At 53.3% G+C, this 25,819-nt stretch overlaps 2 protein-coding genes across 7 annotated transcripts in view; both read right to left on the bottom strand.

Annotated features, from left to right (window-relative positions):
* Positions 1–8,396, bottom strand: part of TRPV4 (transient receptor potential cation channel subfamily V member 4) — a 39,836-nt gene extending 31,440 nt beyond the window's left edge. The window contains exons 1-2 of one of the 6 annotated variants that reach the window (XM_084820233.1): positions 4,628–8,396; positions 1,539–1,894 (exon numbers count right to left, since the gene is read on the bottom strand). The gene's annotated coding sequence lies outside the window, so the exon portion shown is untranslated. Of the gene's footprint in view, positions 1–1,538; positions 1,895–4,055; positions 4,093–4,266; positions 4,333–4,627 lie in introns of those variants that run through there. The other 5 variants (XM_084820234.1, XM_084820235.1, XM_084820236.1 and 2 more) reach the window with 5 other exon arrangements.
* An 80-nt stretch (positions 8,397–8,476) lies between these two features.
* Positions 8,477–25,029, bottom strand: GLTP (glycolipid transfer protein). The gene is made up of 5 exons (XM_084820283.1): positions 24,740–25,029; positions 12,733–12,794; positions 12,104–12,237; positions 11,127–11,277; positions 8,477–9,503 (listed from the first exon to the last, which is right to left on the bottom strand). The coding sequence occupies exons 1-5, from the start codon at positions 24,840–24,842 to the stop codon at positions 9,321–9,323; spliced, it is 633 nt and encodes a 210-aa protein (XP_084676409.1). The 5' UTR covers positions 24,843–25,029; the 3' UTR covers positions 8,477–9,320.
* Positions 25,030–25,819: the final 790 nt, after the last annotated feature.

The following is a 25,819-nucleotide window of genomic DNA, read 5'->3' as shown; positions in this document are numbered from 1 at the left end:
CAAGGGAGCGTCCGTTTACGTCAAGCGCCTGAAGTGGACTCTGACGGACTGGAGCAAAAGGCCACTTAGCACGGCGAGAAACTCAAGAGGAGGCCAAAACAGACTCTTCCTGATCTACTACAAACTGAATACACAACCCAAGGAGATCAAGGGGACTGACTCTGGTGCCAGCCACCCATAATCCTTGTTCAAACTCTGAGGAATGCAATAAAATGAGTGAGCGAATTCCAGTCATGCTGTGTCCCTTCTCTAAACACTCTTAAAGCTGTTCTCCCCAAACACAAAGGGTCAGTTCTGCCTGTATATACACACAGAACTAGGTGCCGGGGCCTTGGTTTCAAGTCCTGACTTCTTTGAATTTGCCACACAGACTTTCATGAGTTCGCCTCTTTCTCTCTCTCTCAGCCTCAGTTGCTCAACTGTAAAATGAGAAGAGCTGCACACTGCCTCCCAAGGCTGCGGTGACAGGCACTAGATTAAATCCAGCATTAAGCCCTTACAGACAGGATTCTACCGACAGGAGAGGTGTCAAGAGACACTGGAACGTTCCCCCCACAGACCCCAGTTTTTGTATGTTCTGTTTTCTGAATGTCCGTTTTGTACCTTGTCCGATGTGCATCATTCCTTCACCCCACAAAGATGTCAACAGCAAGGCACCTTTGGCATTTTAACCCGCATAAAAAGTACCTCGTCTGCTGGGCTCCAACCTGGGTTAAACTCACAACGTCTGTTCTTGCAAGTTCAGATCCCCAAACCTGCCTGAACATATTTCAAAAGTTCACCGTTCTGAGCGGGAAGGAGAGCTGACATCACCCAAATATTCCTTCGGATGCAGTGAGTAGATTTGCAGATAGGTAAACAAGAGGGTCTCTCGGTGGCAAACTAACAACTACTTCGCATTTTATATGGTGCTTCCCCCCCCCCTTAATATTTTCTGAGTAATCTGTGAAAGAACCTTGGAAGGAAGGTTGGTATTATCATCCACATTACAGATCTTTGGGAGGTGGGAGGTGGGAGAGGGCTGAAGCAGAGAGACCAGCTCAGCGAAGGCCGCCAAGTGTGTTTTCAGCAGAGGCGACATTTGACCTGGAGGCCTCTTGCACCCTGAGCTGCTATGGTGCACCAGCAATGGCGGCCGGAAAAGGTATGGAGAGGAGGGCCACCCATTGGGTTTTGCCACCCTTTCCCCAGCCTGGCGCCTACCAGAGGTGTTGGCCATGGATCATGGGCACTGTAGTCCAACACCTCTGGAAGGCGCCATGTTAGGAGAAAGCTGGTTGTGCCACTAAAACCAGAACCAGCACCAAAACTCCACCCCGGCTCTTTTCCAGCCCCACAACTTGAGAGATTCTTTTAGCGGAGATGCTAGATTGGACCAAAGGCTTCTGGCATGCAAAATATGTACTCCGCCACTTAAGACACCACTTTTACTATAACAGCCATGGCCGATCTGTTGCACCGAGATGACAGTGCCCCTCCTGCCCAGCTGGGACCCCAAGCTTCCCTCTCCTTCCCAAATCTGCCCCACCTGCGCTTACCTTGACGTCACGAATCTGGCCCCATCCACCAGAAGACAGAGATGTCACAGGGAACTCCACGCGTGGTGTTTCCTTGCCTCCGTTTCCCTAGGTCCAAAATCTCCCTGCCAAAGGGCTTTTCCTGGACCACCAGGCAAATTCCTGGACCACCAAAGGCAGCTTCTTGCTAGTTGTTCTGTTGTTGAGGGATAAATGTTACTCCTCCAAACATGACTCCAGCAAACCAGGAAGGCATCCAAAGCGGAGAGTGGACACGGGGAAAAGAAGAGTTCTCACACCTCTCCCCGAGAGTGTCTCCATTTGCTGGTCCAGTAAACGGCACCACTTTGCCACACGTTAAGGAACGTTGACTCCTCCTGTGAATGGAATAATTTCTGGCAACTGGAAACTGCAGACCACTCCTCGTTTCTGCACGTACATGATGTGTGTGTAGGAACACACCGCCCCAGCCCCAGCCCGCACCTGGTATGTCCTCAAGAAGCTGCTTCCAACAGAAAGCTCCAGACGACACTCTGTAGGAACACACACACACACACACACACACACCCCGGAGCTCCACATCTCAGTCCAGTTCCACTAAAGATCTTCACTTCCACCTCCTGCCTCAATAAATCCTGATCCAAGCTACCTCATGGCAACCCCCCCAACACTATATTCTGACATTTCTGTGTTGATCTTAATTACAAAAACCAAAGACACAAACTGAAATCTCCAAGCTTTGGGATCAAAAGCACACAGGATTTTTAAAAACAGTGACAAAACACTGAACTGAACTTTTGAAGATTTAAAAATAATAACAATAATACAGTGCATGCTTACTCAGATGAAAACTTACTCCTAAGTAAGTGCGGATAAGACTGCAGCCTAAGGTGCACCGGTTAAAGTGACCAAGGGTGGAATCGCACAATCCTTTTTTTTTTTTTTAACATGCTTGCGTTGCAAATGCTTCAGGCTACAAGTTTCTGTGACCTGAGAAAGCACAACCACACATCTTCAAAAGACAGTGGTGGAGAGTCACAAGATTTGGACGCCCTGGAGTACCGGCAAGACAAGACATGTTTTCTCTACATAAATTAGTATCCCAGTTCACCAAATCCATCCCTTCAGCAGAAGAGACATGCTGACCAGAACGCACACATGTAATTTGCAAGGGGAACACTCCATTTTGGGCGCCCTTTTCTGGAGAGCTGGAAGAAGTGCAGACAAGGGCAACCAAAACGATCCAGAGGCTGAAGCCACCCCCTAGGAAGGGAGGTCACAACATCCGGGACTGTTTAGCTTAGAGGAAAAGAGAGCGAGGGGAGACATGACAGAAGTGTACAAAACTAGGCCTGGTGTGGAGAAAGTGGAGAGGGAGACATTTTTCTCCCGCTCTCATAATATTATGGGTCATCCCATGAAGCTGACGGGTGGGAGATTCAGGGCAGATGAAAGGAAGGGCTTCTTCACACCGCGCACAGCTGAACTACGGAATTCACTTCCACAAGAGGTAGTGGTGGCAGCCATTAAACGGCCACCAATTTGGATGGTTTTCGACGGGGATTAGACAAATTCCAGGGGAATAAGGCTAGCAAGGCTTCTGGTCAGGGGAGCCCAATGGAGTCTCCATGTCTCACTGAATGCAAGGAACATGCTGGGTGGCCTTGGGCCAGTCACTGCCTCTCAGCCGGACGTATCCTCTCAGGGTTGTTGTGAGGATAAAGTGGAGAGGAGGAGGGCCGTGCAAGCCACTTGGGTTCCTCACAACAGGAACAGGGTGGGATATACATGAAATAAAGAAACAAACAAACAAAGGCACACGTGCCGTGTGTGAGTGGCGGCGGGGGGGGGGAGCCAGAGTAGAGCCCTCCTGCCCTGCTCACGGCTTCCCGCTTGGCCACTGTGAGAAACAGGATGCTGGACTCGTGCATCTGACTGAGCGGCACCCCGATTCTGGGGTTCCAGGAGTGCATCAGCCCCAACGGGGGAGACGCGCTGCAGGATGTGTGGCTGCGGAGCGCCTGAAGGGCAGCCCTGAAGGTCCATCCAGTCCAGCGTCCTGCTTCTCAGCGGCCCCTGATGTGCCGGGGGGGGGGGGGGGGAGGCAGGCTCCGACAAACATCCTCCCCCAGGCCCCCCCCACAACTGGGTGGGATTCAGAGAGGCACCTTTGCCTCTGAACACATGCAGCCTACATAAAGCCATCAAGTCCCCGACTGCCGCCCTCCAGAGGTCTTGGACTGCAAGTCCCATCATTCCAGTTGCCCGTGCTAGCTGGGGATGATGGGTGTTGCAGTTTAGCTCGGCATGGTCTCTTGCCCCTTGGCCAAGCAATCCGACCCTGTGGCCGCGGCGGCACCCGGTGGCAGCGAGTCCCTAAGGAGGCCGTTCCCAACCTGGCGCCTTCCGGGTGCCTTGGACTACCACGCCCAGCATCCCTGCACAGCCACGGGAGCGGTGTGCCACGCGTCCGGAGGGCGGCAGGTTGGGGAAGGCTCCCCGCAGAAGATCCCGCCTTCGAAGCAGCGACCGCCTTGCCTCTGAGCACGTGCAGAGAACCCCCCTCGCCGCGCCCGCCCGGCGTGCCCACGTCCCTGGGCGGGGCTCGCCGGTGAGCTCTGCGCTCGAGGGCTGCGCCCCGCGCCCGCCCGGCTCCCGCAAGAGCCCCGCGCCCCCGAGCTCCGCGCGGCGAGGCGGGGGCAGGCGAGCGAGGCCCGCCGCCGAGCCGGAGGGCGGCGAGCGCGCCTACCTGGCGCCGCCGCCGCCGCCGCCCCGGGCCAGCCCCCGGCCGGGCGATCCTCCGCGGCGCCGGCCCGCCCGGGAGGGTCTCCGGCCTCGCGTGAGCTGGGCGGGCTGGGGCGCGGGGCCCCCCCGGCGCACCCCGCCCCGCGCTGGACTCGCGAGGAGGCGCGCGCAGGCAGCCCGTGCGAGCGTGCCGCGGCCCGAGCGCGCCCGCTGAGCCCCGCGGGGCTGCGCCCGAGCCGGGTAGCGCGCGGCGGCCCGCCCGGGAGGCCCACGGGGCTCCGGGCGCTCCCCGCTCCCCGCCTCGCCCGCGCGCCTCCGGCAGACGTTGAGCTGGTCTGGGTCCGAAATGGCGGGGGGGCGCGAACCTTCGGTTTCATAGGATTCCTCCGTGGGAAGGAAGCGAATTCTCTCTCCCGCGCCGCCCCCCGCGTTGGAATAGCCTTTCCCGACCGGGCGCCCTCCGGACGGCTGGACCACAGCCCCCACGCTGGCTGGCTGGGGAGGCTTGTGACTGCCCTTTCCCGTCTCTAGCTCGTGCTGGGCGAAGAGTTCTGTAAAACGTGCTAGCCTTGCACTGTTCTTCCGTCAACCTCCCCCCCACGCTGGTCTGACTCAAGTGCTCATTTTACTTCTCTCGCCAGTGCCTGTGCTCCATCTGCTGGAGCAAGGGGAAATAAGAGAAGTGCCTCTGAGGATGTGCAGAGTGTGTTTCTCTCACCACTGAGTGAAGCCTGCAGCCAAGAGCTGTGTGCCTGGGTTTATAAGGAAAAAGATCCCGGCTGGAGGGAGCGTTCGCGATGTATGTATACATCCACAGCAGGGACGTGGTCCCCTCAGAGAGATCCTTTTAGGCCTCTTCCCCCGAAGTTCAGGATTCGCTTTTTTTAAAAGTAAGTTTCTAGTCCTCTTGTGCAGAGAAAAGCGGAAAAGTGCAAGCAGAATTCTGCGCAGTCACCCATGAAGCAGCCCCCCGGCCCCTGGCTCCAAGCGTTCTGCTCGCCCGTCAGTGAGGCGGCGCCGGGACACTTGTTTTTAACTTTTCAGGAAAGTAGCTTCCATTTAATTAACTCTCATCCCACTGCCTGTCTGCAGGCGCAGGTTGACTGCGGGGGTTCCCCTTCACTTACACACTCTCCTCTGGGGGTCATCTTCGCCCCCCCCCCCCGCATTTCCAACTCTGGCCCTCGCCATATTGTCCTGAAGGTATGTCCTAGGCCGGGGGTGCAGAACCTCAGGTTCGGGGTCCCGATCCAGCCCTCCAAGGCTCTCCAGAAGTCCTCCCCGCGCTGCTGGCCATGCGGCGGTCTCCTGGGGTCCCCCCCGCTCCGAAGGGCTGACCGGCCTTCCCCTTCTCTCCGGGCAGGGAGCGCTTCACGCTGCGACTCAGCCCCGGCAAAAGCGCCCCGCAGGGCGGCGCGGCGCGGACCCGCCCCTGCAGGCAGCCAAGAGGGGCGCGAGGCGGGGGGTTGATCGCCCTTGGAAGGCAGCGCGACCTCAGCGCCTGGCCGGGGAGGGGCGCGAGGAGGGCTGGGCGCGGGAGAGGGCGCCGGGAAGCGGCCCTTCCGCAGGAGAGGGGTTGCCCAGTGCTCGCTACTGCCCCACAGCCTAGCCCGAGCTGGCCTTCCCCAACCCCGCCAGGCCCTCTACCCAAGATACACGCGCAGCCTGCCGCCAAGCGGGAGAGCCCCCGAGAAGACTCGAGCTGGGCCGGGCCGGGCCAGGCAGAGGCCAGGCCCATCGCTCCCCAACAGGATTCCTGGAATGAGCAGCAGCAAAAGAGCCGCTCGCCTCCCCCTAATTTGGAAGCGGGGGGGGGGGCAGGTGTCCAAGCCTGGAGGCCTCTCCTGTGTGTCCGGTTGCTCAGCAGCCTGGGCCAGCGACGGTGGAGGTCAGCTGCTCACAGCCGTCTCGTTCTGTAGCTCAGGTCAGGCTGCCACCTTGCGATTTTACCCCCCCCCCCCCAAAGTCTGGTCCCTGAGCAGAGCTGGGCAGATCAAAGGGCCTAACAGGGGAACAGCCGAGCTGACAGGGAAACAAAATGCAAAGTTGTCTAGCTCAGAATAGGGGCAGGGCTTTCTCAGCGGTGGCCCCACCCCTGTGGCCCTCCCTCCCCGGGGAGATGTGTGCGGCCTCATCGCAGCTTGCATAAAACACACACTCCGCGGACACGTTTATTCCAGTCGGCACTTGGTGCTTAGAGACCGTTCGCTGCTGCGGCGATGTGTGTTTAACTGAAACGCGTATATTCAGGTGTCAGCCACCCCGCGCGGCAGCGGGCCCTGAGAGGCTGGTTTGGGAGGCTTCTGAAGCCCAGACAGCGAGCAGAGAGGGGGCGGCGCCTCCAGGGGGCCCTCTGCCGCTGATGCCCTTAAATGATGTTCAGGCCAGTGGGCAGAAGCGTGCCTCGGAGCTGTTATTAAATTGGGGTCGATGAGAGATCAAGGGTGTTTTTTCGTCGCACAGCTTCATCACCCAAAGAGAGGAATGGGGGATGGGATGCGACTACTAGAAACCACATCCTTACCTGCCTCCTAATCCCAGATTATGTGCAAGAAATTTGCACATGCCCAGAGACAGTCTTTCCACCTCTTTTGAACCTGAATGCTGGCATTCCAGCAGCAGGGCTGAGTTAAAGTCTGGGCTTAGATTAAGGCCAGACAGTGGGTGGGTGGGTTCCAATAGGAGGTCTATACGAGCTTCTGAACAGGAGAGGGAAAAAAGCCTCAGACAGTAACCATCCCAGATACAAGAATTTTTTAGCCAGCCCAAGGCAGGCCCTTGCTAAAACCACCTGCAGAAACAGGACGAAAAAGTGCCCAGACATTGCGACTGGCCCGGCCTGCAGCCCAGACACACGAAGTCCTAAGCTTTGGTGAAGAAAGAACGACCGAATGACAGGATTTTTTCAAACATACATCAGGAAAAAGTAAGTTAAGCTGCAGTCCAAGCTTACTTGCAGAGAGCCTGTGTGCTGTAGTGGTCAGAGTGTTGGGGTGGGGACTCGGGAGATCCAGGTTCTAGCCCCCACTCTGCCAGAAAGCTCCCTGGGTGACTTTGGGCCAGTCTCTGAGTCAGCCCAGCCTACCTCACAGGGTTGTTGTGAGCATAAAATGGAGAGGAGGAGGGCCATGTGAGCTGCCTTGGGCTCCTTGCAAGAGGGAAAAGGGTAGGACATAAATGTAAGAATAAATCAGTAAAAACCCTATACCGTTTAGTTGGGAATACGTCCCATTGAACTCAAGGGGCTTACTTCTGAATAGACACGTATAGGATTGCACTCTTTAGGGCGCAGCAAGGGGAACCTACCGCAAAATGTTGGAATGTGCCTGTTCAGGGTTCCAGCCAGCCATGCCCTTTTCTGGGCCACTCCATTCCACACATTCCCCCTTTTTCCATTCCAGATCCCCCCCGCCCCCCCCGTCCTCCGAATCCGCCAGCATTCCGTGCTCACTGATCATACTTGTTCCTCACTGGATTGGCTTTAGGGCTCATCCTTCCCCCGCCCCCTTTAGGGTTTTATTTCTACAAAGCTCTCTTACACCTCTGCAAACCTTGGGCTCCCCCAGACCTGCTGATGCACCCCTCTCGTGCGTGGGTGGTGTCGCTTTGGCTCCAGGACCCACAGTTCCGCACTCTGAGAGTGGTTCCGTATTCCTGCAGAGGATCGGATCGGGCAGAACTTGTGGATTGAGCGGCAGGTAGCGCCACCTGCTGGCGGAATACCGGCAAATCTGGCTTCAGAAGGATCGCTTTGTCTTGTAGCAAACACGCCTCCGTCCTCGGACCTGGTAACACCCTGGTTAGCAACTAGATTTGCTGGAGGGCCATTTTGTCAAGGAAGGGGGACGTGGGGCAAGCCATTCTGCCGCTGGCATAACTTATGTGACATTTGCTTGGTTTGCATCTTTCATGTTGTATAACTTATTCTGCCAGTTTCACTACTTTACCCAATGCATTCTGGCTTTGCTGTCAAAGATGCTAGCCATCCCTAACCACTGGAAGTCTTGCTCATCCATCCTTTTAGCTTTGGAGAATCCACCAGGCATGACCCACAGATTTACAAGCATATCTTCATAAGGACTAGAAGCATACTCCTTTAAAGCAATAACACCCGAGCTTCTGCATCAAATACCACATTCGTTCTTGCAGACAATTAGGATTTCTTTTGCAGACATCGAGTATCGGTTCTACAAATAAATACCAAGACACAGCCACACCTCTCTCATCAGACTTTATTTCATTCTTTTTTTATTTTCCCCATTGCTACTCTAAAAAAAAGAAGGCTTGGATGAGTAGCAACCCACTTAAGGCCTAAAATGGTTCCTGTGCCTCACAAACCAACATCTCTTAAAAAGTAACAACAGGTTAAAAATTGCAGGTAGTTCTAAGCCAGAGGCTGGTTATCCCTGAAGAAAAGAGTTGCAAAAAGGAGACAAAGATATTTTGACTCCCATGAGGTTAAAAAATGTCACTCAGGCAAGGGCAGGGCAGGCTGGGTTTTGTGCAACACACACACACACACACACACACTTTGCTGACATTTGTTATGAAGAAAGATCTGCTCACACACACCAGACAGCAATCAGCACCCCAAAAGTACAACCTGCCACACCTGTTGCACATCTAACTATACAGGCAACACAAAATATACAGAGGTTAGAGCAAGATACATCCTTACTAGAATGAATGAATGAATGAATGAATGAATATATATATATATATATATATATATATATATATATATTACATTACAGTACCAGTTAGCTAAGCATTGTTGTCAGATGCCCCTCAGTTCCCAAGACCAGTTTTAAATAAATCCACTAGATAAAGATGATTAAAGAGTTTTAAAGCTCCAGTTCTTGAGTGGACAGGACAAACATTTCAAGGGAGATCCAAGAGATGGTTGCTATTGCTTCTGTTTGGGTAGGAAAGCATTCCTAAATCAAGGCGGCCCCAGACAGTCAGACCCAGCCACGGGGCAGACAGGGATCAGGAGCTTTTTGGTGAAGGAAGGCAGGGTGCCTTCTCCCAGACTGGCCAAGGAGGGTGGTGCCCCCGTCAAGCCTTGTAGTCAAGTTCAGCGTTCATGTTTGTGTACATTTCAAAAATTGCATCCAGGACAGGCGTTGCTTTCATTAGGAACTGGTGGACCTTCTCCAAGGTCTCCTCCTCTTTCACCTCTTTGCCTTTTTCTAGGGCTTTCAGCAAATCTGATTTGTATGGGAGAACATACAAAGAGCCCTGGTTGAAGAAGAACACTAGTTAGAAGAAACCCAAACCACATAAAACGAGATTGCACCTTCTTGTGCCAGATTAACTGGATCCGGAATAAAAACATCTACTCTGGTTTTGTACTCATTTGTAATGTTTGGATCAAGCTTAAACTACCAGAACCCCTTGTATGTCCTCCCTGACCCTCATTTCACCCAGTTAAAACTGGTTTTGCAAATATGCCCACCCAGGGTCAAACTGTGAAACATGCAGAAAAAAAACTGTGCCGTTCCTTTTCCCACAGGCTCACTGGAAATAAACCATGTGGAATAAGGAGAGAATGCCAGCCTATTCCTCGGCAGAATCCACTGCAATTCATAAGCAGATCTTTTTTAAATGGAGGGCAGGGAGGGAGGAATTACTCCTTCATCAACTCATGCAAATCCACTGGGTGTTTTAGCTGTCTGCAAATTGTGCAACTGCCAACCAACAGAAACTGATACTGGGCATATGAGTCAGCATTCTAAGAAACTCATTTTGATTTGTTCCATTTTTAAAATTACGTTTCTAGCGCTAAAGTCTGCAGCAGAATTGGGCACACATATGTAAACTCCATAGTTTAAGCACACTGCAGAATTCATCTTTTCTTTCCTCCCTGGCGCAAGACTTGGGTTACCTTAGTGTTGAAAAGCAAATCAAGTGCAATTGGGCTTGTCAGTGGCTATTCACCCACCTAGCCTGAATTGTAATCTCCTGAGTCAGGAATAGGATGCTCCTGGCTACTAGGTAAGAAGAACTGTGCAGGATCAGACCGAAGATCCAGCAGCGGCCAACCAGATGCCTCCAGGAAGTCCACAAGCAGGACAGCCTTTTCTTGCACTCAGCAACTGGTATTCACAGGTACACTGCCTCTGAACAAGGAGGCACCACTTAGCTGTCATGACCAATAGCCCTGGACAGATCTGTTGTTCACACCACTTACTCACCTCCTTTTAAAGGCATCTGAGCTGGCGGCCATCACCAAACCCCAAGGTGGCAAATTTCAAAGGTTAATTACGTGCTGCGTGAAGGAGTCCTTCCTTGTATCTGTCCTGAATCTCCCACCCCTCAGCTTCATGGGAGGACCCCACTGCGTGCTAGTATTATGAGAGGAGAAAAACGCCCCCCTGTCCACTTTCTACACACCAGGCATCATTCTGTATACTTCTATCATATTCCTCTTATGTTGCCTCCCTTTTTGTTAAACTAAAGAACCAGCCAGTGCTCTCCAGATGTGTTGCAGCTCTGATTATCCCCCAGCCAGCATGGCCAAGGGCCTTTGGACTGGTAGCACCAGGGGCCCCTCCATCCAGAAGCACCCCAAAATGCACACATGGTATTCCAGATACTGAATCTGTTCTGCCAAGGGACGGATACAGCCACGATGCCCTGCTGACGGGCATCTCAGAGGCATCTACCCAGCCGGTGTAGGGAGACAGCAGCTGTCCGCAAGCTGGTACCCTCCAGAGGTTGTGGACTTCAACTTCCATCAGCCCCAGCCAGCATGGCCAATGCTCAGGACTGCTGGGAGATGTACTCCAAAACATCTGGAGGACACCAGCTTGGGAAAGGATCCATGCCCAATGGACCCCTCTGGATTCGCTCGACGCTCACCAGGAAAAGCTTCTGCAGCATCCAGCCGTGGTACTTCCTCAGGGCCAGCTCGTAGGCCTTGGTGGCGTTGACCCGGATGAGGTTGGGGTTCTCCTCGTCCCGCTCGCCATCACAAAGGCTCTGCATCAGAACCTGGATGAACTTGAGGCCCCTGCATGGAGGGGGGTGGAAGGAGGAGGGGGGAAACCAACATTTGAGAGGGCTGGGTGGGCTTGTTCTTATCAAGGCTGCGCGTACTGTCGTAAGACTGGGAGGAGGACAAGAGGTGCACTGAACAGGCTACAAGGGTGGCAGAAAGTGGCCAAACCTGCTGGCCAGGGCTGGCTGCACACCCCTTTCTTGGGTGAACTGCAGGTGACGTGCGCACGGCTCACCACCCCAAGGATGTCCCTGTGATCGCCCAGCAACATCTCGTGCACGGCAACTGTGCAGGGAAGCATCGTGGTCTGTACATTGGGCATTTCAGTTCCCCCTGACAACACAGTTTCCATCTCCAGCCCTCCCGCATGTGCACATAAATCTGCCAGTTTGAGGGTGACACGTCCTCAGGACAGCTTAGGCCTGGGTAAATCTGCTGGTCTTTTAAGGTGCCACAAGACACACTGTTATTTTTACAGCTAATATGTTGCCATGGGAACTAAATGGTTAGACAATTGCTTCTTGATACATGACCATTTGGGAAATGTTCTGAATAGGAGGATGCCCTCAGAGAAAGGGGAAGACCCCTCCCAGCCAAGGACAAGCCAGTCTAGGCCTCTGTGTGTGTGGAGAGACTGCCGCTTGAGTGGGGGAGAAGGAAAAGGAGAGCAGTTTGGATTGGGTCATTCCATCCACAGGGGGCAAAAAGGCCTTGTTTCCCCCTCCCATCCCATCTGGCTCAGGTCACCCTCATCCTGCGTCACCCAGGAAGCCTCAGTCTCATTCTGCCCACTCACCCACCCCGCAAAAATCAAAGGAAGCTTCCAGATTGCGCCCACCTCTTCAGCCACATGAGTGCCAAAGTCGCCCCGACTTTGGGCCAGGTTGATCCGTACATCTCCTTCTCCGCTTCCAAGATGTTCTGCAGCGTTTTGAACTTGGTCGGATTCGATTCATAAACAGCTCGTATTTTCTGAAAATGGAATAAACAAAACCTCAGCCTAAATTGGACATATGGAGATCTGGGATCAGTTGACAAAGACATTCGGGGTGGGGGAACTTCCATTCGCTCTCTCTTTAAAAAGAATCAGAGCGGACTTCAACCAGACAATTTCATCATCTTTGCTACCACCACTTCCCTTCTGCACCTAGCTTTTGTTGTGATGTGCAGGGCCACAGAGCAAGGGCATTGCTGCTATAACTCTGGATGTTCCCAAAATCATCATCATCGTCTCCCATTAGCTCAAGCCTCAGGCAGACAAGGGCCTTTCCCATAATTCGTTACTTGATGCTTTTAACTGCCAGGGAGGGACTGAGCCTAGGAACTGTTGCATGCAACGCAGGGGCTCCACCACAGGGCCTCAGTCCTGCTTTCTCCATCATTTCTCTGCTCAGAACTAGGCATCTCCAACTCTACCGGGTTGTCATCTCGGGTTGTTATCTCACAAAGAATCAAGCTCTCCCTTACCTTAATGTTACCAGTTAGATCGGCTTTGACTGGAGCATACACCAGTGGGTTGCCCAGGCAATCTAGGAGGAAAAGCAGCAATCCTGGGTTACTTACTAGAGCCTGCCATTGGGCTTTAGCTTCCCTCTTAAAACCAGACAGAGAAGAACTGAACTGTTTCCATCCAAGAGTCACCCTGGGCAAGGGGCATTTGACCTGGCGCTGGCTGTGCGCGTGCGTTTAGCCGGGAGAAGGGAAAGGGGTGGTGCTGGGGAGACATCTGATAGCCCTCTTAAATCCCTGAAGGGGGTCACATAGAAGAGGCCAGAGACGTGTTCCCTGATGCCCCAGAGGGCAAAGGGCTAGATGTATTTTTTTTATTATTGTAATACTTTTATACCACTGAAGCAGTTCACAGCAAAAAGCAATATAACAAGACAAAAACAAGCTAAAACAATAACCAAAAATGTGAAAAAGATTACAACACCATAAACAATAAAGCAGATAGTAGCTGCGTCCCTCATAGGTCAGGGAAAGCCACACAAACGAGAGGCGTTTTCAAGAGGCATTTAAAACAAGCCACCATTTCTGCCTCTTGCACTTCATGAGGGAGAGCGTGCCAAAGAGTGGGCTTCGATTATAGAAGGAGAAGCTTTCGGCTGAATGCTAGGATGGAACCAATGACCTGGAGGGCTGGTGCCAGGTTCTCCTGCTGGGAGGTTCCCGCAGAGGCCGGGCAGCCGTTTCTTGGGGACGATGCTTGTTTGCCCCCGCATACTGTTTGGGGCACGACTTATGGCAGCCTTACCCAACTTGATCCTCCCAGACGTTGAACTGCAACGCCCATCATTCCCAGCCAGCATGGTTGCTGGCTGCCATGAGGGCCAATTCACTGGATGGCTCTGCCTTTACTGCAGCAGTAAGATCTCACCGGGTGACCTTGGGCCACTGGATTCCCTTACCCTAACCTACACTACAGGGATGTTGTGGGCATAACGAAAGAGGAAACTCCCAATGCTAACCTAACCTAACTCTCCTCATGGAGGAAGGGTAGGTTACAAATGTTATAAAGTTAGAAGCACAGGCCAGTAAGTTCAGGATGATAAATGTTCGATTATTATTATTTAACCTACACAACACACAAGCCCTCCATCTGCATAACCCCACTCATGAAACTCCAGCCGGAGTAGGAAGGGCTTTCGAGCACTTCGGGAAAATGCTCATGTTGACAGATCTCCAGTTGCAAGGAATTCCACAGCCTCCCTCCACCCCACGACACCTTTGCAGTTCAACAGCACTTTATGAAGCTCCTCATGAAATTTTGGACTGAGAGAGATCAATGTTTTGTTAAATGCCAAGTGAACCGATTTACAAGCATATCCACAAGATGCCGTTTGGCTCTCAAAGCAGGCTTTGTACACTTGATCGGACTGTGGTTTGGGGGTGGGGGGTAAGAGAGCTTTTATATTGCATTTCCTAACATAATAGCTGATATTGTGAATGCTGGAACAGAACAAACCTATCTTTTGTCTACCGAGAACATTCACTGCCATGATAGAATCAGTCAGAGAGGGACGTCTCTCGATGCAATGCAAGGATGGAAAATGGGCGCAGGATTGTCCCTCGGGGGTTGTGGGTCTGTCGCCATGAATGGGCTGATACTCCATGGGATGTCCTGCCAAGAGCAGACACCTTCCAACCTCTAAGCCCTGGAAAGGGACACCCCATCTTTTCCCCATCCAGCATTCAAGGGACTGCCATCTTGTGCCGAAGTGGTACAAGGGAGACTGCGGTCTGGTCAATTTCCAATTGCCCACTTAATGAGGCCCCCTACTTGCTGGGATTCCTGGAAGGAACGCTGGACTAGGTGGACTTTGGTCTGATCCACTCTGGCACTCTGATGTTCTAAAGCAAGAGTTTAAAGGTTTAATGGTCTCCGGCAGATGAGTTGTGCCTTAACTGCTGAGATATCCTGGGTACACCCTCCTGCTTTGTTGTTTTAAAATACATTGGCACATGACTGAGATTCTAGCAAAATGGGGGGTGTGGTGTGGTGTGGTGTGTGTGTAAATTGTACAATCTTGAAGCCTGCCTGACTACAGGAAAACGGGGGGTCTCCATTAGCGCCCTACATGCCAGCGCAGACCAGCTACTGATCAAGCCCTGGCAGACAATCTGGTTTAGGGCTGCTTAGCAAACCACCCCAACCAACCATGCCAGACTGAGTGGTCTGGTGGAGAGAGCATGGCAGTGGAATCACGGCCCACCAGCCTCGGTCCCTGCGCCTGTAAAATGGGGACACTGTAAGAGCACGCTTCTCCACGGGCCTGCTGCAAGAGCCTAGCTAGAGCAGCGGGGAGCAACGGAAGACCTGGCCTTAGACTGGGTCAGACTCTGATGCATCCGGCCCAAGACTGTCAGCACTGACCAGCAGCAGAGGCCCTCCAGGGTGTCAGGCGGGAGTTTTTCAGTCCTACCTGGAGATGCTGCTGGGGACTGAACCTGAGACCTTCTGCATGCAGAGCCGGAGCTTTGCGGCTGAGCTACGGCCCCTCAGTCTCTCCTCTTTCCCAGCCAGCATGGCTAACAGGGAGTGCCAGACATCCCAAGAAGGCCAGATGCAGAGACACGCCCTGCAGCTTCTTAATACTCCCTCCAGGCCTATTGCTCTTTGATGCAGTCAGAGGCAGGCCAGACATTCCTGTTTTTCCTGTTGAAGCCAGCTTACCCAGCCTCCACAAAGCCACCCAATCCCTGTCTCTAGATACACTTGCTGGCTACCTCACCTTCCCCAGCACGGATGGGGGCTACCCAAAAGGCAAACAAGAAGCACCCCTTCTATGCCACTTGCTTGGGCCTCGCCTTCGCGCACAGCAGAACGAGGTGGTGGAGTCACGCGGACTGTACCACTTCACAAGGAAAGTGGGGGAGGGGATTGCTGCTTTTGGATGCTCCTCCATGTAATTCCAAAATCCGTGTTTCTGCAATACCTTTGTTATAGCTGGAGGCTTCTTATTGTTGATTGTTAAGACTGAAGATAGACAGAGAGACAGACACACATGTAAATGGTTTTTTATATTGTGTTACAATGTTGTATTTCTAAGGGTTTAAATCTTTGCAAACCACCCAGAGCATGGGCTATTGGGCAGTATACAAATGTAATACATTTAATGAAATTAAGCCAACCAAAGATCACCCCCCCCCCCCAATAAAACCTGTGCAAGCTTTCAGTGTCCCAAGATCTCTTCTTCAGGCAACTTGTTAAAAAGGCAGGAGGTGTGAGTGTGAGTGTGTGTAAATGGCGGCTAGATGGTGAAATCACATTGTCTGCAAATCCAGACTAGCTCGTCTTTTGGTTGGCCTAATCAAGTTATAAGAGCAACATGACTTTTGAAATTTTTCTTATGGGCAACACAGCTAGCTTTGCTTTTTGGGGACACTTGGGGTCCGGTATTTAAGGAACTCCCTGCAAGAAAACAAAACAGACATCAGACAAAAGGCATTCTATCTCACCCAGTCCCTTGCTGTGCTAGTTCTCAGATTGCAGTTTTTTAAACTTCTTTTTTATGTAGGGGAACATTCAAAAATGTGATTCCCCCATGCCCACAGTCTGAATGATTATTATTGTATTATTTAAAGCAATTCCCCCTGCATTCAGCTTACAGAAGATCAATAACAAACAAGACAGTCTCTGCATCAGGCTAGCCACCTAAAAGACACGACACAAAAAGAAAAGGAGATGAGGAGGGAAGAGGAAGAAAGTAAACTCAGGCACTAGTTCTTAAAGTTGAGAAGTTCTTATTGCGACCCGCTTGAACAGAAATGGTTGAGGGAGAGGAGGACGGAGCATTGCCTCAGAAGCAGTGGAGTGTCCTCCAGTCCCATCTCTCAGCAATGTCGGTCCTTCGACCACTTCAAAACTCTTCCCGCTCATTCTCATCTACTCCTACTGCACAGACAGGACCGGCCTCAGTCCACTCCAGCAAGCAAGGCAGTTTTTGCATTTGGTGTGTGTGCATCAGCCACACCCGCAGAAGGGCAACGAGATAACAAGAAGTGCTATGCCATCTTTCATGCCAGACTTCACAGCAGCGTGAGCATGCCAAGACCATCCCGTGCGCTCTCCCGCTCTCTCCCTGAGTGACGCAGCCCGTTTCTCGTGCGCTTGGGAAAACGTCGCCCAGCAGTCATGTTCAAAGGTCACCTCCAGCAACCCTGCATGACCTGCCACGGAAAAGCAAACAAACAGCCCGGCTCTCTGGCCAAGGGTGGGAGCGACCGGAGAGACCGGATGACACGGCGGCAGGGAGACTCAGCAGGACACCGGTCCAGCCCCTCTGGATTCCATGAGGTTCACTTCTGAGTAGGCACGCGGCCTGGTCTTTCAGAATGTTTTAATTGTTTTAATTATGGGGTTTTATTCTTTTATCTTGTTGTCCACCGCTCCAAAATCTTTGATGTGGAGCAGTATATAAATATTGTAAATAAATAAATAATAGGGTTGCGCTGTGCACAGTTCCACCGTGGATCAACTCTGGTGTTCCAGGATAAAAGCCAGCGAAGGGCGGCTCAGTGGATTGTTTGCACGTATACAGAGTTTCCCCATCTAGTGCCGGCTCCAGGCCTTGGGGACTCTTGGACACCCCCGTGGGCCCCCTCCTGAGCCCGCCTTCTCACCGCCCTCGTCGCCAGCCGCTCTTGCGCCTCCTGCGCCTCCCCGCACTCGCTCGGCAGGAAGAGACCCAGGCGCCGGGGGCCGCGGGGCGCCTGCTGCTCCTCACCCCACCTCCCCTGGGCAGAGCGGGAGGCAGGGGAACAAGCCAGCTGCAGTGGGGAGGAGGGGGAGCCGGTCCGGGGGCTTCTGTCAACGGGCCCCTGCGGGGGGCCTTCAGCAGATGCCCGCCCAGGCTGAGCCCTGACGCCGCCCTCTCGTACCATGGTTAAAATGAAGCCATTTCTAAAAGGGCAGCCCTCGTGTTAGCCTGTTGTAGCAAAACCAGCAAAAAGTCTTCTGGCATCTGAAAGGCTGGCAGACTTACTACAGCGGACGCTTCCATGGGCTACAGCCCATCAAATGCGGGAAGGTTATCCTGAGTTCCAGCAGGATACACACACACCGAGGGGCGGCGGGGGGTCATGAATGGCAAAGTCAGAAGGAACCAAAATGCAGAAAGTCCCGCGGAAGGCAGTCACAAAAACCACGACTGCAATTTTAAAAAGAGGAAGTTAATTTGACTGTTCCACAATAATGCAACTTATTTGTTTCTGTAATTACAGGAGGTGGGAAATCTGCTGATGATTAAAGTATCTTGTTCTTCTGATATATGCAATGCTTAAAAAAAAATCCTGCATGATTACTGAACCAGTCAATGGACCAAACCTTTATTAACTGGTCACATGCCCAAGTGTAGGCAAAGACATGGACAGTCAGATGCTGTACACTGGGTCAGGCTGTTTCTCTCCCAGCCCAGTATTGCCTGCTCTGACTGGCAACGTCTCTCCAGGGTCTGCAGCGGAGAGGGTCTGTCCCATTCCCTGCTCCCCAGCCCTTTGAACTGGAGACGCTGCCAGGGACGGAGCCCGGGACCTCCCGCGTGCAAAGCCGGGGCTCTGCCGCGCAGCTCTGGTCCCTCCTTCTGTAGCTTTGCATGTCCAAAGGAGCCAACCAGGATGGCGGGGACCCAGTCACGAGGCCCCGGAAGGGCAGCCACGCACCAGCGGCCCACCCGACGCAGTCCAGACAAATGTGCCACGTGCAAAGCAATCGGCTCCGTGCGGCGCCACCCTAAGCAGATTTACTCAGAAGTAACTCTCTTCCTGGGGGATCCCAGTCCAAGACAGAGTCCCACGCACAGAGCCAGATGTGTCAGTGAAACGAGTCTGAGCCTGAACGACGTGCTTTTCGGCTGCTCCGTCTAGCTGGTTTGACAGCATCCTGGATTTCACCTGCTGCTGATTAAATCATGAAAGTGATGCAACCCAATCCCTCGCCCCGAGTTGCAGAAGGAGTCATGGGGGGGGGGCAGACGGAGCCAATGGGACATGCTTGGGATTAGGCACTGCATAAGGACCCAACTTTTCCCACTGCCAGGCTAGGACAGACGAACCAGGAGACACGCAGGAGGAGGAGCCGGCTGGAATTAACGGTGTCATGGCTAGACCCAACAGCAGACACTGGTGGAGACAGGGAAAATTAATGGGGAGCAGGCTCAGCTTTTTCTGGGACACGACAGGTTTCCCAGTCAAGGTTTTCAGCACAAGACACGTGCCTGATCAGCTTCCTTTTAGTTTAAAGCTGCCCTTGCTTTGTGCTTGTTATAGTTATATATTTGGGGTTTTCACTTATATATGCCAGCCTCCCCAACCTCATGCCTTCCAGATGTGTTGGACTGCAACTCCCATCGTTCTCAGCCAACACATCTCGAGGGCACCAGGCAGGGAAGGCTGCATATCCTTATGCGCTCTTACATTTTAGCAGACTAGATGTTTTTCAAGTGAACCACTTTGCACTTCTGAAAAAGCAGCTAATAATGTTTAAAATAAGTTTCTAAAAAACAGAGCAAATGGGGGATTCTGGGACGGCTTTGGGCGATACCAACAAGCACCTTCTTCCTTGGGGGAGAGGGCAGGGCAGGGCAGGCCCTGCACAGCCCAGGAGCATCCGGAATACCCCCCCCATCAGCTCCCCCTGTTCATGCAGCCCAAAGTGAGCGTTACAGACCCCGAGAGCCGTCAATCACGCACACCAGAGGGCTGCTCTAAATTAACCCCAGTTAATGTCTCCACACATCACAAAACGGGAGCATGCTACCTAGCAGGGCTCTTGCTAGGAGAACCCCAATCGAAGCCCCAGAGAACCAGCTACAAGCTTCAAAAAAGTGCCATACTGCAAGATAAAATAGCAATGGTCTAACGCAAACAGAAAGGTCTTCACCCACCTACCAAGCCCTCGGGGAAACGGTTCAAGTTTGCACAAAGCTGCAAAAGGAAGAAAACTTCACAGTGGTTGGACAGATGGAAAACAAAGATAAATCTGTCATGGTGGGTCCTTTGTGGCTGCCTCTGAAGGCTGGCTCCCCCAAGGCCTCGGGGCCATCCAGAAAGAAGAGGCACTGCTCCACACCCGAGAACTGGGCAGGTCAAGGCAGGGCCCTGCTCCAAGGCATGGACTTTTTGCAATCTGTTGCTTCCTTGCTGCCAGATTAGAAGCAACAAATAAACTCAAAAAAGTTACTAGCCTGCAAAAAAATTTTTATGAGCCTGTGAAGGGGTTGGCAGCCTGGCCATGGAGGAAACAAAACTCTGTCTTCTGCAGCCTACATGGAAATGCAGGATACTATCCTCTTAGTGGGCTAGTGGGAAAAAAAACCCCTTCTACCAAGATGCTGGCTGAGATGATGGGAATTGTAGTCCAACTGCCATAGATGGCCACTATTCAAAGTAAGTTCTTTCTTTCAATGAACTAACTCCTAAAAGGGATATGCAACTACACTCTGCACATGTTTAGAGAAGCTGTGCTTAGGCCTGACTTTATGAAAGGATTCCAAGACTGATCCCTGCTCAAATTAAGCCCTCGCTGAGCTCATTGGCTTGGGCTCTCAAGAGCTTCAATTGTTTTCAAAGTTTATTCTTTAAAAAATTAAAAGGCTGATTGCTCAGCTTCAAAGACACGTGGAGGCTGGTACAGTGAGAAGGCAGAGCATAAATTGGACCAAGGTGCCCAGCAGAGCAAAGAGCTTCAGTTACATCCATTATGAACACGGCCTCCTCCTCTGACAATCCGGCGATCTCATTTCTTACATGGCGCATTTTGATCACTTGTCGGAAGAAATACAGCAGGGCAACACAAAGGCTCCACTCCTCCGTTGGCAAACATTTGCTTAACATCTCAGCTTACCCAACGGCCCCACCATCAAGATTTTCCTTACACAGACGCCCATCAAAGGCCAGGACTGCTGCCACCATCTACCAAACACAACAATCTATGGGTCAGTGGAAGACCAGACATCCGGGCGACGGCCAAGACTTCGCCACACCATGCACAGAATCGCAGGAGGCGGGCAAAGAGGCCAAGGCAAGAAGCCCTCCGACTCCAGGTGGCAGTGAGGGCCAGGGTTACTCCCGGGCCGGGGTGCAGGACCTCAGGGTAGGCAGCCAAAGCCAGCCTTCCAGGTTTCCCCATAAAGCCACGCCTCTTCCCCTGGTCCCGCCTCCTGTTGCCTTCAGCTCCGCCCACCACTGGAATGTGGCCCCCAAAGGCTTCTCCGAAATGGAATTTGGCCCTCCAGCTGAAAGAGGTTCAACACCCCTGCTCAAGGGCAATGGAAAGGTATCCTGTAGATGCTCAGAAGTGAACTCATGGCACAGAAGAGGAAGACTGACGTCTCGCTTGTCGCCCCCAACACCTCAGTTCTGCTGTCACTTAATTCCTGTGTGTTTAAAAATTAAGCTGTTCATCAACTAGTTGGGATATTCTTCTAGCATGAGGGTGGGGGCACTAGAAGTCAAAAGAAATGCTTCAAAAGAAATGGGGTAGTGGACGAGCTGCGGGGGCTGCGGGGGCTGCGGGGGGAGCCGGGAAGGGGGAAGGCCAGGGCAAAACAGGAGCAACGGGGAGCCAGCAGCAGCAGAAGCCAAGAAGCGGAAGTGAGGACGCACAAGAGGAGACCAACCTGAGCCAGCCATTGGCCAGGCTGCCTGGAAATGGTGAGAACGGCCGCCCAGCACATCTGGAAGGCACCAGGTGTGGACGGCTGGGTTACACAGTTGGTCCCAGAATATGTGCGGCGTGTTCAGAGCACCTTTTCCATAATTTTGAGGAATACAGCCTACAACACCCCCCCACACACACATCTGGGGCAGTTAGAAGCACAACTGCTTTGTGAACAGAATTTAATGCCTGCATTTCTTCAGTTGCATTCTAAAATGCTTTTTCTCTTGACAGATGGGAGTAGGAAGAGAAGCTGAAACGTACAGTTATTAAACGCAGAGCAAAGATCAAATGTGTGGGTTTGTGAGGAAAGCTGCACCTCTCCTTCCCAGGGAGGGCCACCGCCACACACAGCTGGAGGTTGAGGCTGGGCTGGGCAGATTAGGTAACCCAGGTGAGAGCGCCCGCTCATCTCTTCCTGCAGGGATCCTGCACTCCGCCCACCTCACCTTTGCCAGTGCAGAGACAGAAGTCTCCTTACAGAGTTTCCATTGCCAGTAACAGGATAACCCAGGAGCCAGCAGACTTCAGCCTGGTGAGGTCTACCTCCGAGTTCCTCCAACCGGAGCCAGGTGCAAAAGGCTTGCACTAAGAATTAAAGAAAAGGGTGCCTCTGAGCACATTTTGAGGCTAGGAATTTGTTGGCGACACCACAACTGAACTGAGCTCATGGTCACTTTCACACAAAAATCCACTCCTGGTTACTCCAAGCTTCCCTCATTACAGCAGCATACCTAATCGAGGGAGTAAAAGCCATTTTGTTGTTGCCGTTGTTCATCAGCCGGGAGCTGGACAGTCTCGCTGATATCCTGCAAATGAACCAGAGACCTACCAGCAGATCCGAGTCTGCCTTCTGCCCACCCCTGGGATAACACACATACACATACACACAGGATATGAAACCTCTTGCTCTTAACCACTGCAACTGAATTTTCCTAAAGCACTTTTGATTTGCACAAGGACTTTGACAGGTTGTCTCTGTCCTCACTGATGTAAACTGAACATTTCCTTTTCACATATGGGAAACAGAGAGAGAGGCACCATCCCTAGTCCTGCCAATGATTCCATGCCATGGGGCAAGAGTCAGATCTTCTCTTCTTCTTGTTGAAGAACCGTTGATTCTGGTGAACAGAAGACATATAGAAGAGGAAGAGAAGTTGTCACTCTACCAGCCTGACCAGCTGGGTCCAGCAGTGTCAGGATGCCACAACACAGAACTATATCATACTCCTGGGTAAATTTGTCTGGAATAATGACCCATCCCAGTGTAGGCTGGTGGCTCCAGTGTCAGTAAAGCGGTGAATCCGCTCCGGATTTCAGTCAGAAGAACTCTAAAGGAGCTATCCAGCACCTTGGATACCTCCTTTAGAGTTCTGGCTGAAACCCGGAGCAGATTCATTGCCCCACTGACATCAGAGCCACCATCCTCCACTGACCCATCCTGTTCTGTGCCCTGACGAACCTGAATTAAAGAGGATTTAAGAACTACCTTGCTAGATCAGCCAGCTACGCCTTGAACGGTCCCAGGAGCAGGGCACAAGAGCAACAGGTCTTCCCCACACCACCTGGTACTCAGAGGAATTCTGCGCCCATATGTGGGGATTCCGCTTAGCACACTTTATTCTGTTGTTGTTGTTGTTCATTCAGTCAGTCGCTTCCGACTCTTCGTGACTTCATGGACCAGCCCACGCCAGAGTTTCCTGTTGGCCGTCGCCACCCCCAGCTCCCCCGAGGCCGAGGCCGTCACCTCCAGAATATCATCCATACACTTTATTCTAAGGACCTCAAAATGGCTTTGCTGGATCAGCCCAAAGGCCCTTCTGGTCCTCCAGCAATCAGAATTCAACTGCAAAATGGGCTTAAAAGCGCTGACACAACTCGCCATCCCTTAAGGCTGCAGGGCAAATGTCCCCGCCACGGCCAGCCTCACCTCAGCCACCCACCTCTCTGCCCCAGTGACCCTTGCCTGTAAAATAACATCATCACTGTTACTGAGGATACTTCTATGCTGCTTAATATAATAAAAACCCTGAACGGTTCACCCTAAAGTGCCTATATAACATAATGTGAAATATAAACGAACGTAATATTGACTGGCTGCCTTTCACCAGGCCCTGGTGCTGGCCAGTTTCAGAGCTTCGTGTCGGAATCCCCGATCTGTCATAACTCAGATACCGATTTGTACTTGGTGAACTGAAGTTGTCCCAGCGTAGAACTCGAGGGGCGCCGGGGGTCAGTGGCTCTGCCTCTTGGCTACCATTTTGCATTGCGCCCCAACCACTGGTCCACTGTTTCGCACTGGATGGACTTCCAGGTTCTAGCATAAAAACCCCCACTGGATCTCAAAACCAGAATGGCTCTCCGCCCGCCCCCTGCCTCAGCCATGAATGGGGACGTCTCTGGTTCCACTCAGCCGTCTCAGGCGAGTTGCTCTCTCTTGGCCTCACCCCACCCACTGTAATCGGGCAAGAACAATACCCTCTACCTTACAGGGTTGTTGTAAGGGGACTGACAAGATAACGAATCTGAACCCTTAGAAACAGATAAATGGCAACTCTTATCCTCAGCAATCTGTTCTAAATGCACTCTAAGCTGAAGATCCACACACACCAATCTTAGTAGAGAACACATTATATGGTTGCCTTCCTCAACCTGCTGTGGCTGGGGAGGATGGGACTTGCAGTCCAATTCATCTGGAAGGCACCAGAATGGGAAGGCTGGTTTGTGAGGAATAAAGAAGTGCAGTTGGAGCACCCACGGGGGGGGGGGGTTGACGCCTCCACTTCGAAGGGCCCCCCCATGCACCCCCTCGGGGGGGAGCGCCACCGAACTCCGTGGACCGACTTCTAAGTCAGCGTCCCCCAGCCTGGCGCCCTCCAGAGGTGTCGGACTGCAACGCTCATCATCCCCAGCCGGGAATGATGGGCGTTGCAGTCCGACCGAAGCCAGCCTGCCCCGTTCAGAGGGACACTTTCCGCGGAGCCCGACGGCGCTGCTGCGCTCGGCGAGTCCTTCGCCCTCCCAGGAGCGCGGCGACCGGGCCGGCCGGTCCAAACCTCCAAGCCCCGCGGAGCCCGGGCAGAGCCGCCCTGATGCCTCCCCGGTTTCTAGCCAGCGGTCCCCAAAGGGAGGCGAGGCGGAGGCGCGAGCGGAGCGGGGCGGGGCGGCTAATCCGGGGCAAGAGCGGGGGGGCCGCTGGAGAGGGAGCGCTTACTCCCGGGTAAGCCCGCCCAGGCTGCAGAGGGGGCCGCTGGGGCGCGGGTCTGGCCCTGCCCTGCCCTGCCCTCCCGGGGTCCCGACCCGCCGGGGCGCGCTCACCGAAGAAGGGCGGCAGGCGCGTGACGGCCTCCAGGAAGGGCTCCGTCTCGATCTGCCTGTCGGCCGGCAGCGACTTGAACTCGTACTCCAGCAGCATGGCCATGGCGCGGGCGGGCGAGGAGCAGCCGGGGCCGGGCGGGAGCGCACAGGCGGGCGGCGGGCCGGCCGGCCCGAGGAGCCGCTTCCCGGGGTGGGGCTCGGCCCGCCGCCGCCCCCGACGAAGGCGGAGCTGCCCCGCCCGCCAGGCGCCGCCCCGGGAGGGAGCTGCTCGGCAGGGGGCGCAGCGCCCCGTTCCCTGGAGCATGTGCAGAATGCGCCTCCCTCGCCACCCACCGGCAGGCAGGCAGGCAGGCAGGCGGGGTGGCCGTCCTCGCTCCCCCCTTCCCTCCCTCCCTCTCTCTTTCTTTCTTTCTTTCTTTCTTCCCTCCCTCCCTCTCTCTCTCTCCCTCCCCCTGTCTCCTTCTTTCTCCTTCGCTTTTATTTTCTTAATTTAATCATGAAATTTTATTTCATTCTGAAACAAGGTGAACAAAATAAAGGCAGCCAGAAGCAGAAGAACGTGGCGCAGCAGTCGCCACCCATCCCCGCGCGGGAAGAAGCGAGGGCATTCGCTGACTCCGCATCTGAGCGGGGGCTCCGCTCCGAACGGGCGGGCGGGGGCGAGGGCAGGTCCACAGCGTGGGAACGGAGCGTGTGCAGGTGTCGGCCGCTGCGTGTGTTTGTGCACAGTAATCAGAAAAATGTGCAGGCAGCCGTATTTTGCTGGACTTTTACCGAGCCGTTGAAGTGGCCCAGCAGAGGAAATGGCTGGAAACCGCGTGTCATGCAATATCGTTCTTCTCATTAGGATTCCTTGCTCGCTGCACTTGCATCTTTCTTCCTTTCGAGCCCACAGCCCCCATCCCAGGGGTGCAGACTTTGGAACAAGTCCCTCGATGTGCGATTTACTTCCAAGGAGAAACGTGCCAGGCTCGGCTGCCATCCTGCACGCATTTCCCTAAAAGTGTCTCCTTGATATTGGATGATACACCGAATGGAAGCATTTCTACGGAGCCCTTCTGTCAAGACAGAAACTGCCAT

The sequence above is a fragment of the Heloderma suspectum genome, chromosome 13 (genome assembly GCF_057233095.1).
Source record: "Heloderma suspectum isolate Gila_16-S chromosome 13, 16-S_ref, whole genome shotgun sequence".
Taxonomy (NCBI): Eukaryota; Metazoa; Chordata; class Lepidosauria; order Squamata; family Helodermatidae; genus Heloderma; species Heloderma suspectum.
Note: the sequence above shows the minus strand (reverse complement) of the source record. Positions and strands in the feature narration are given on the sequence as shown.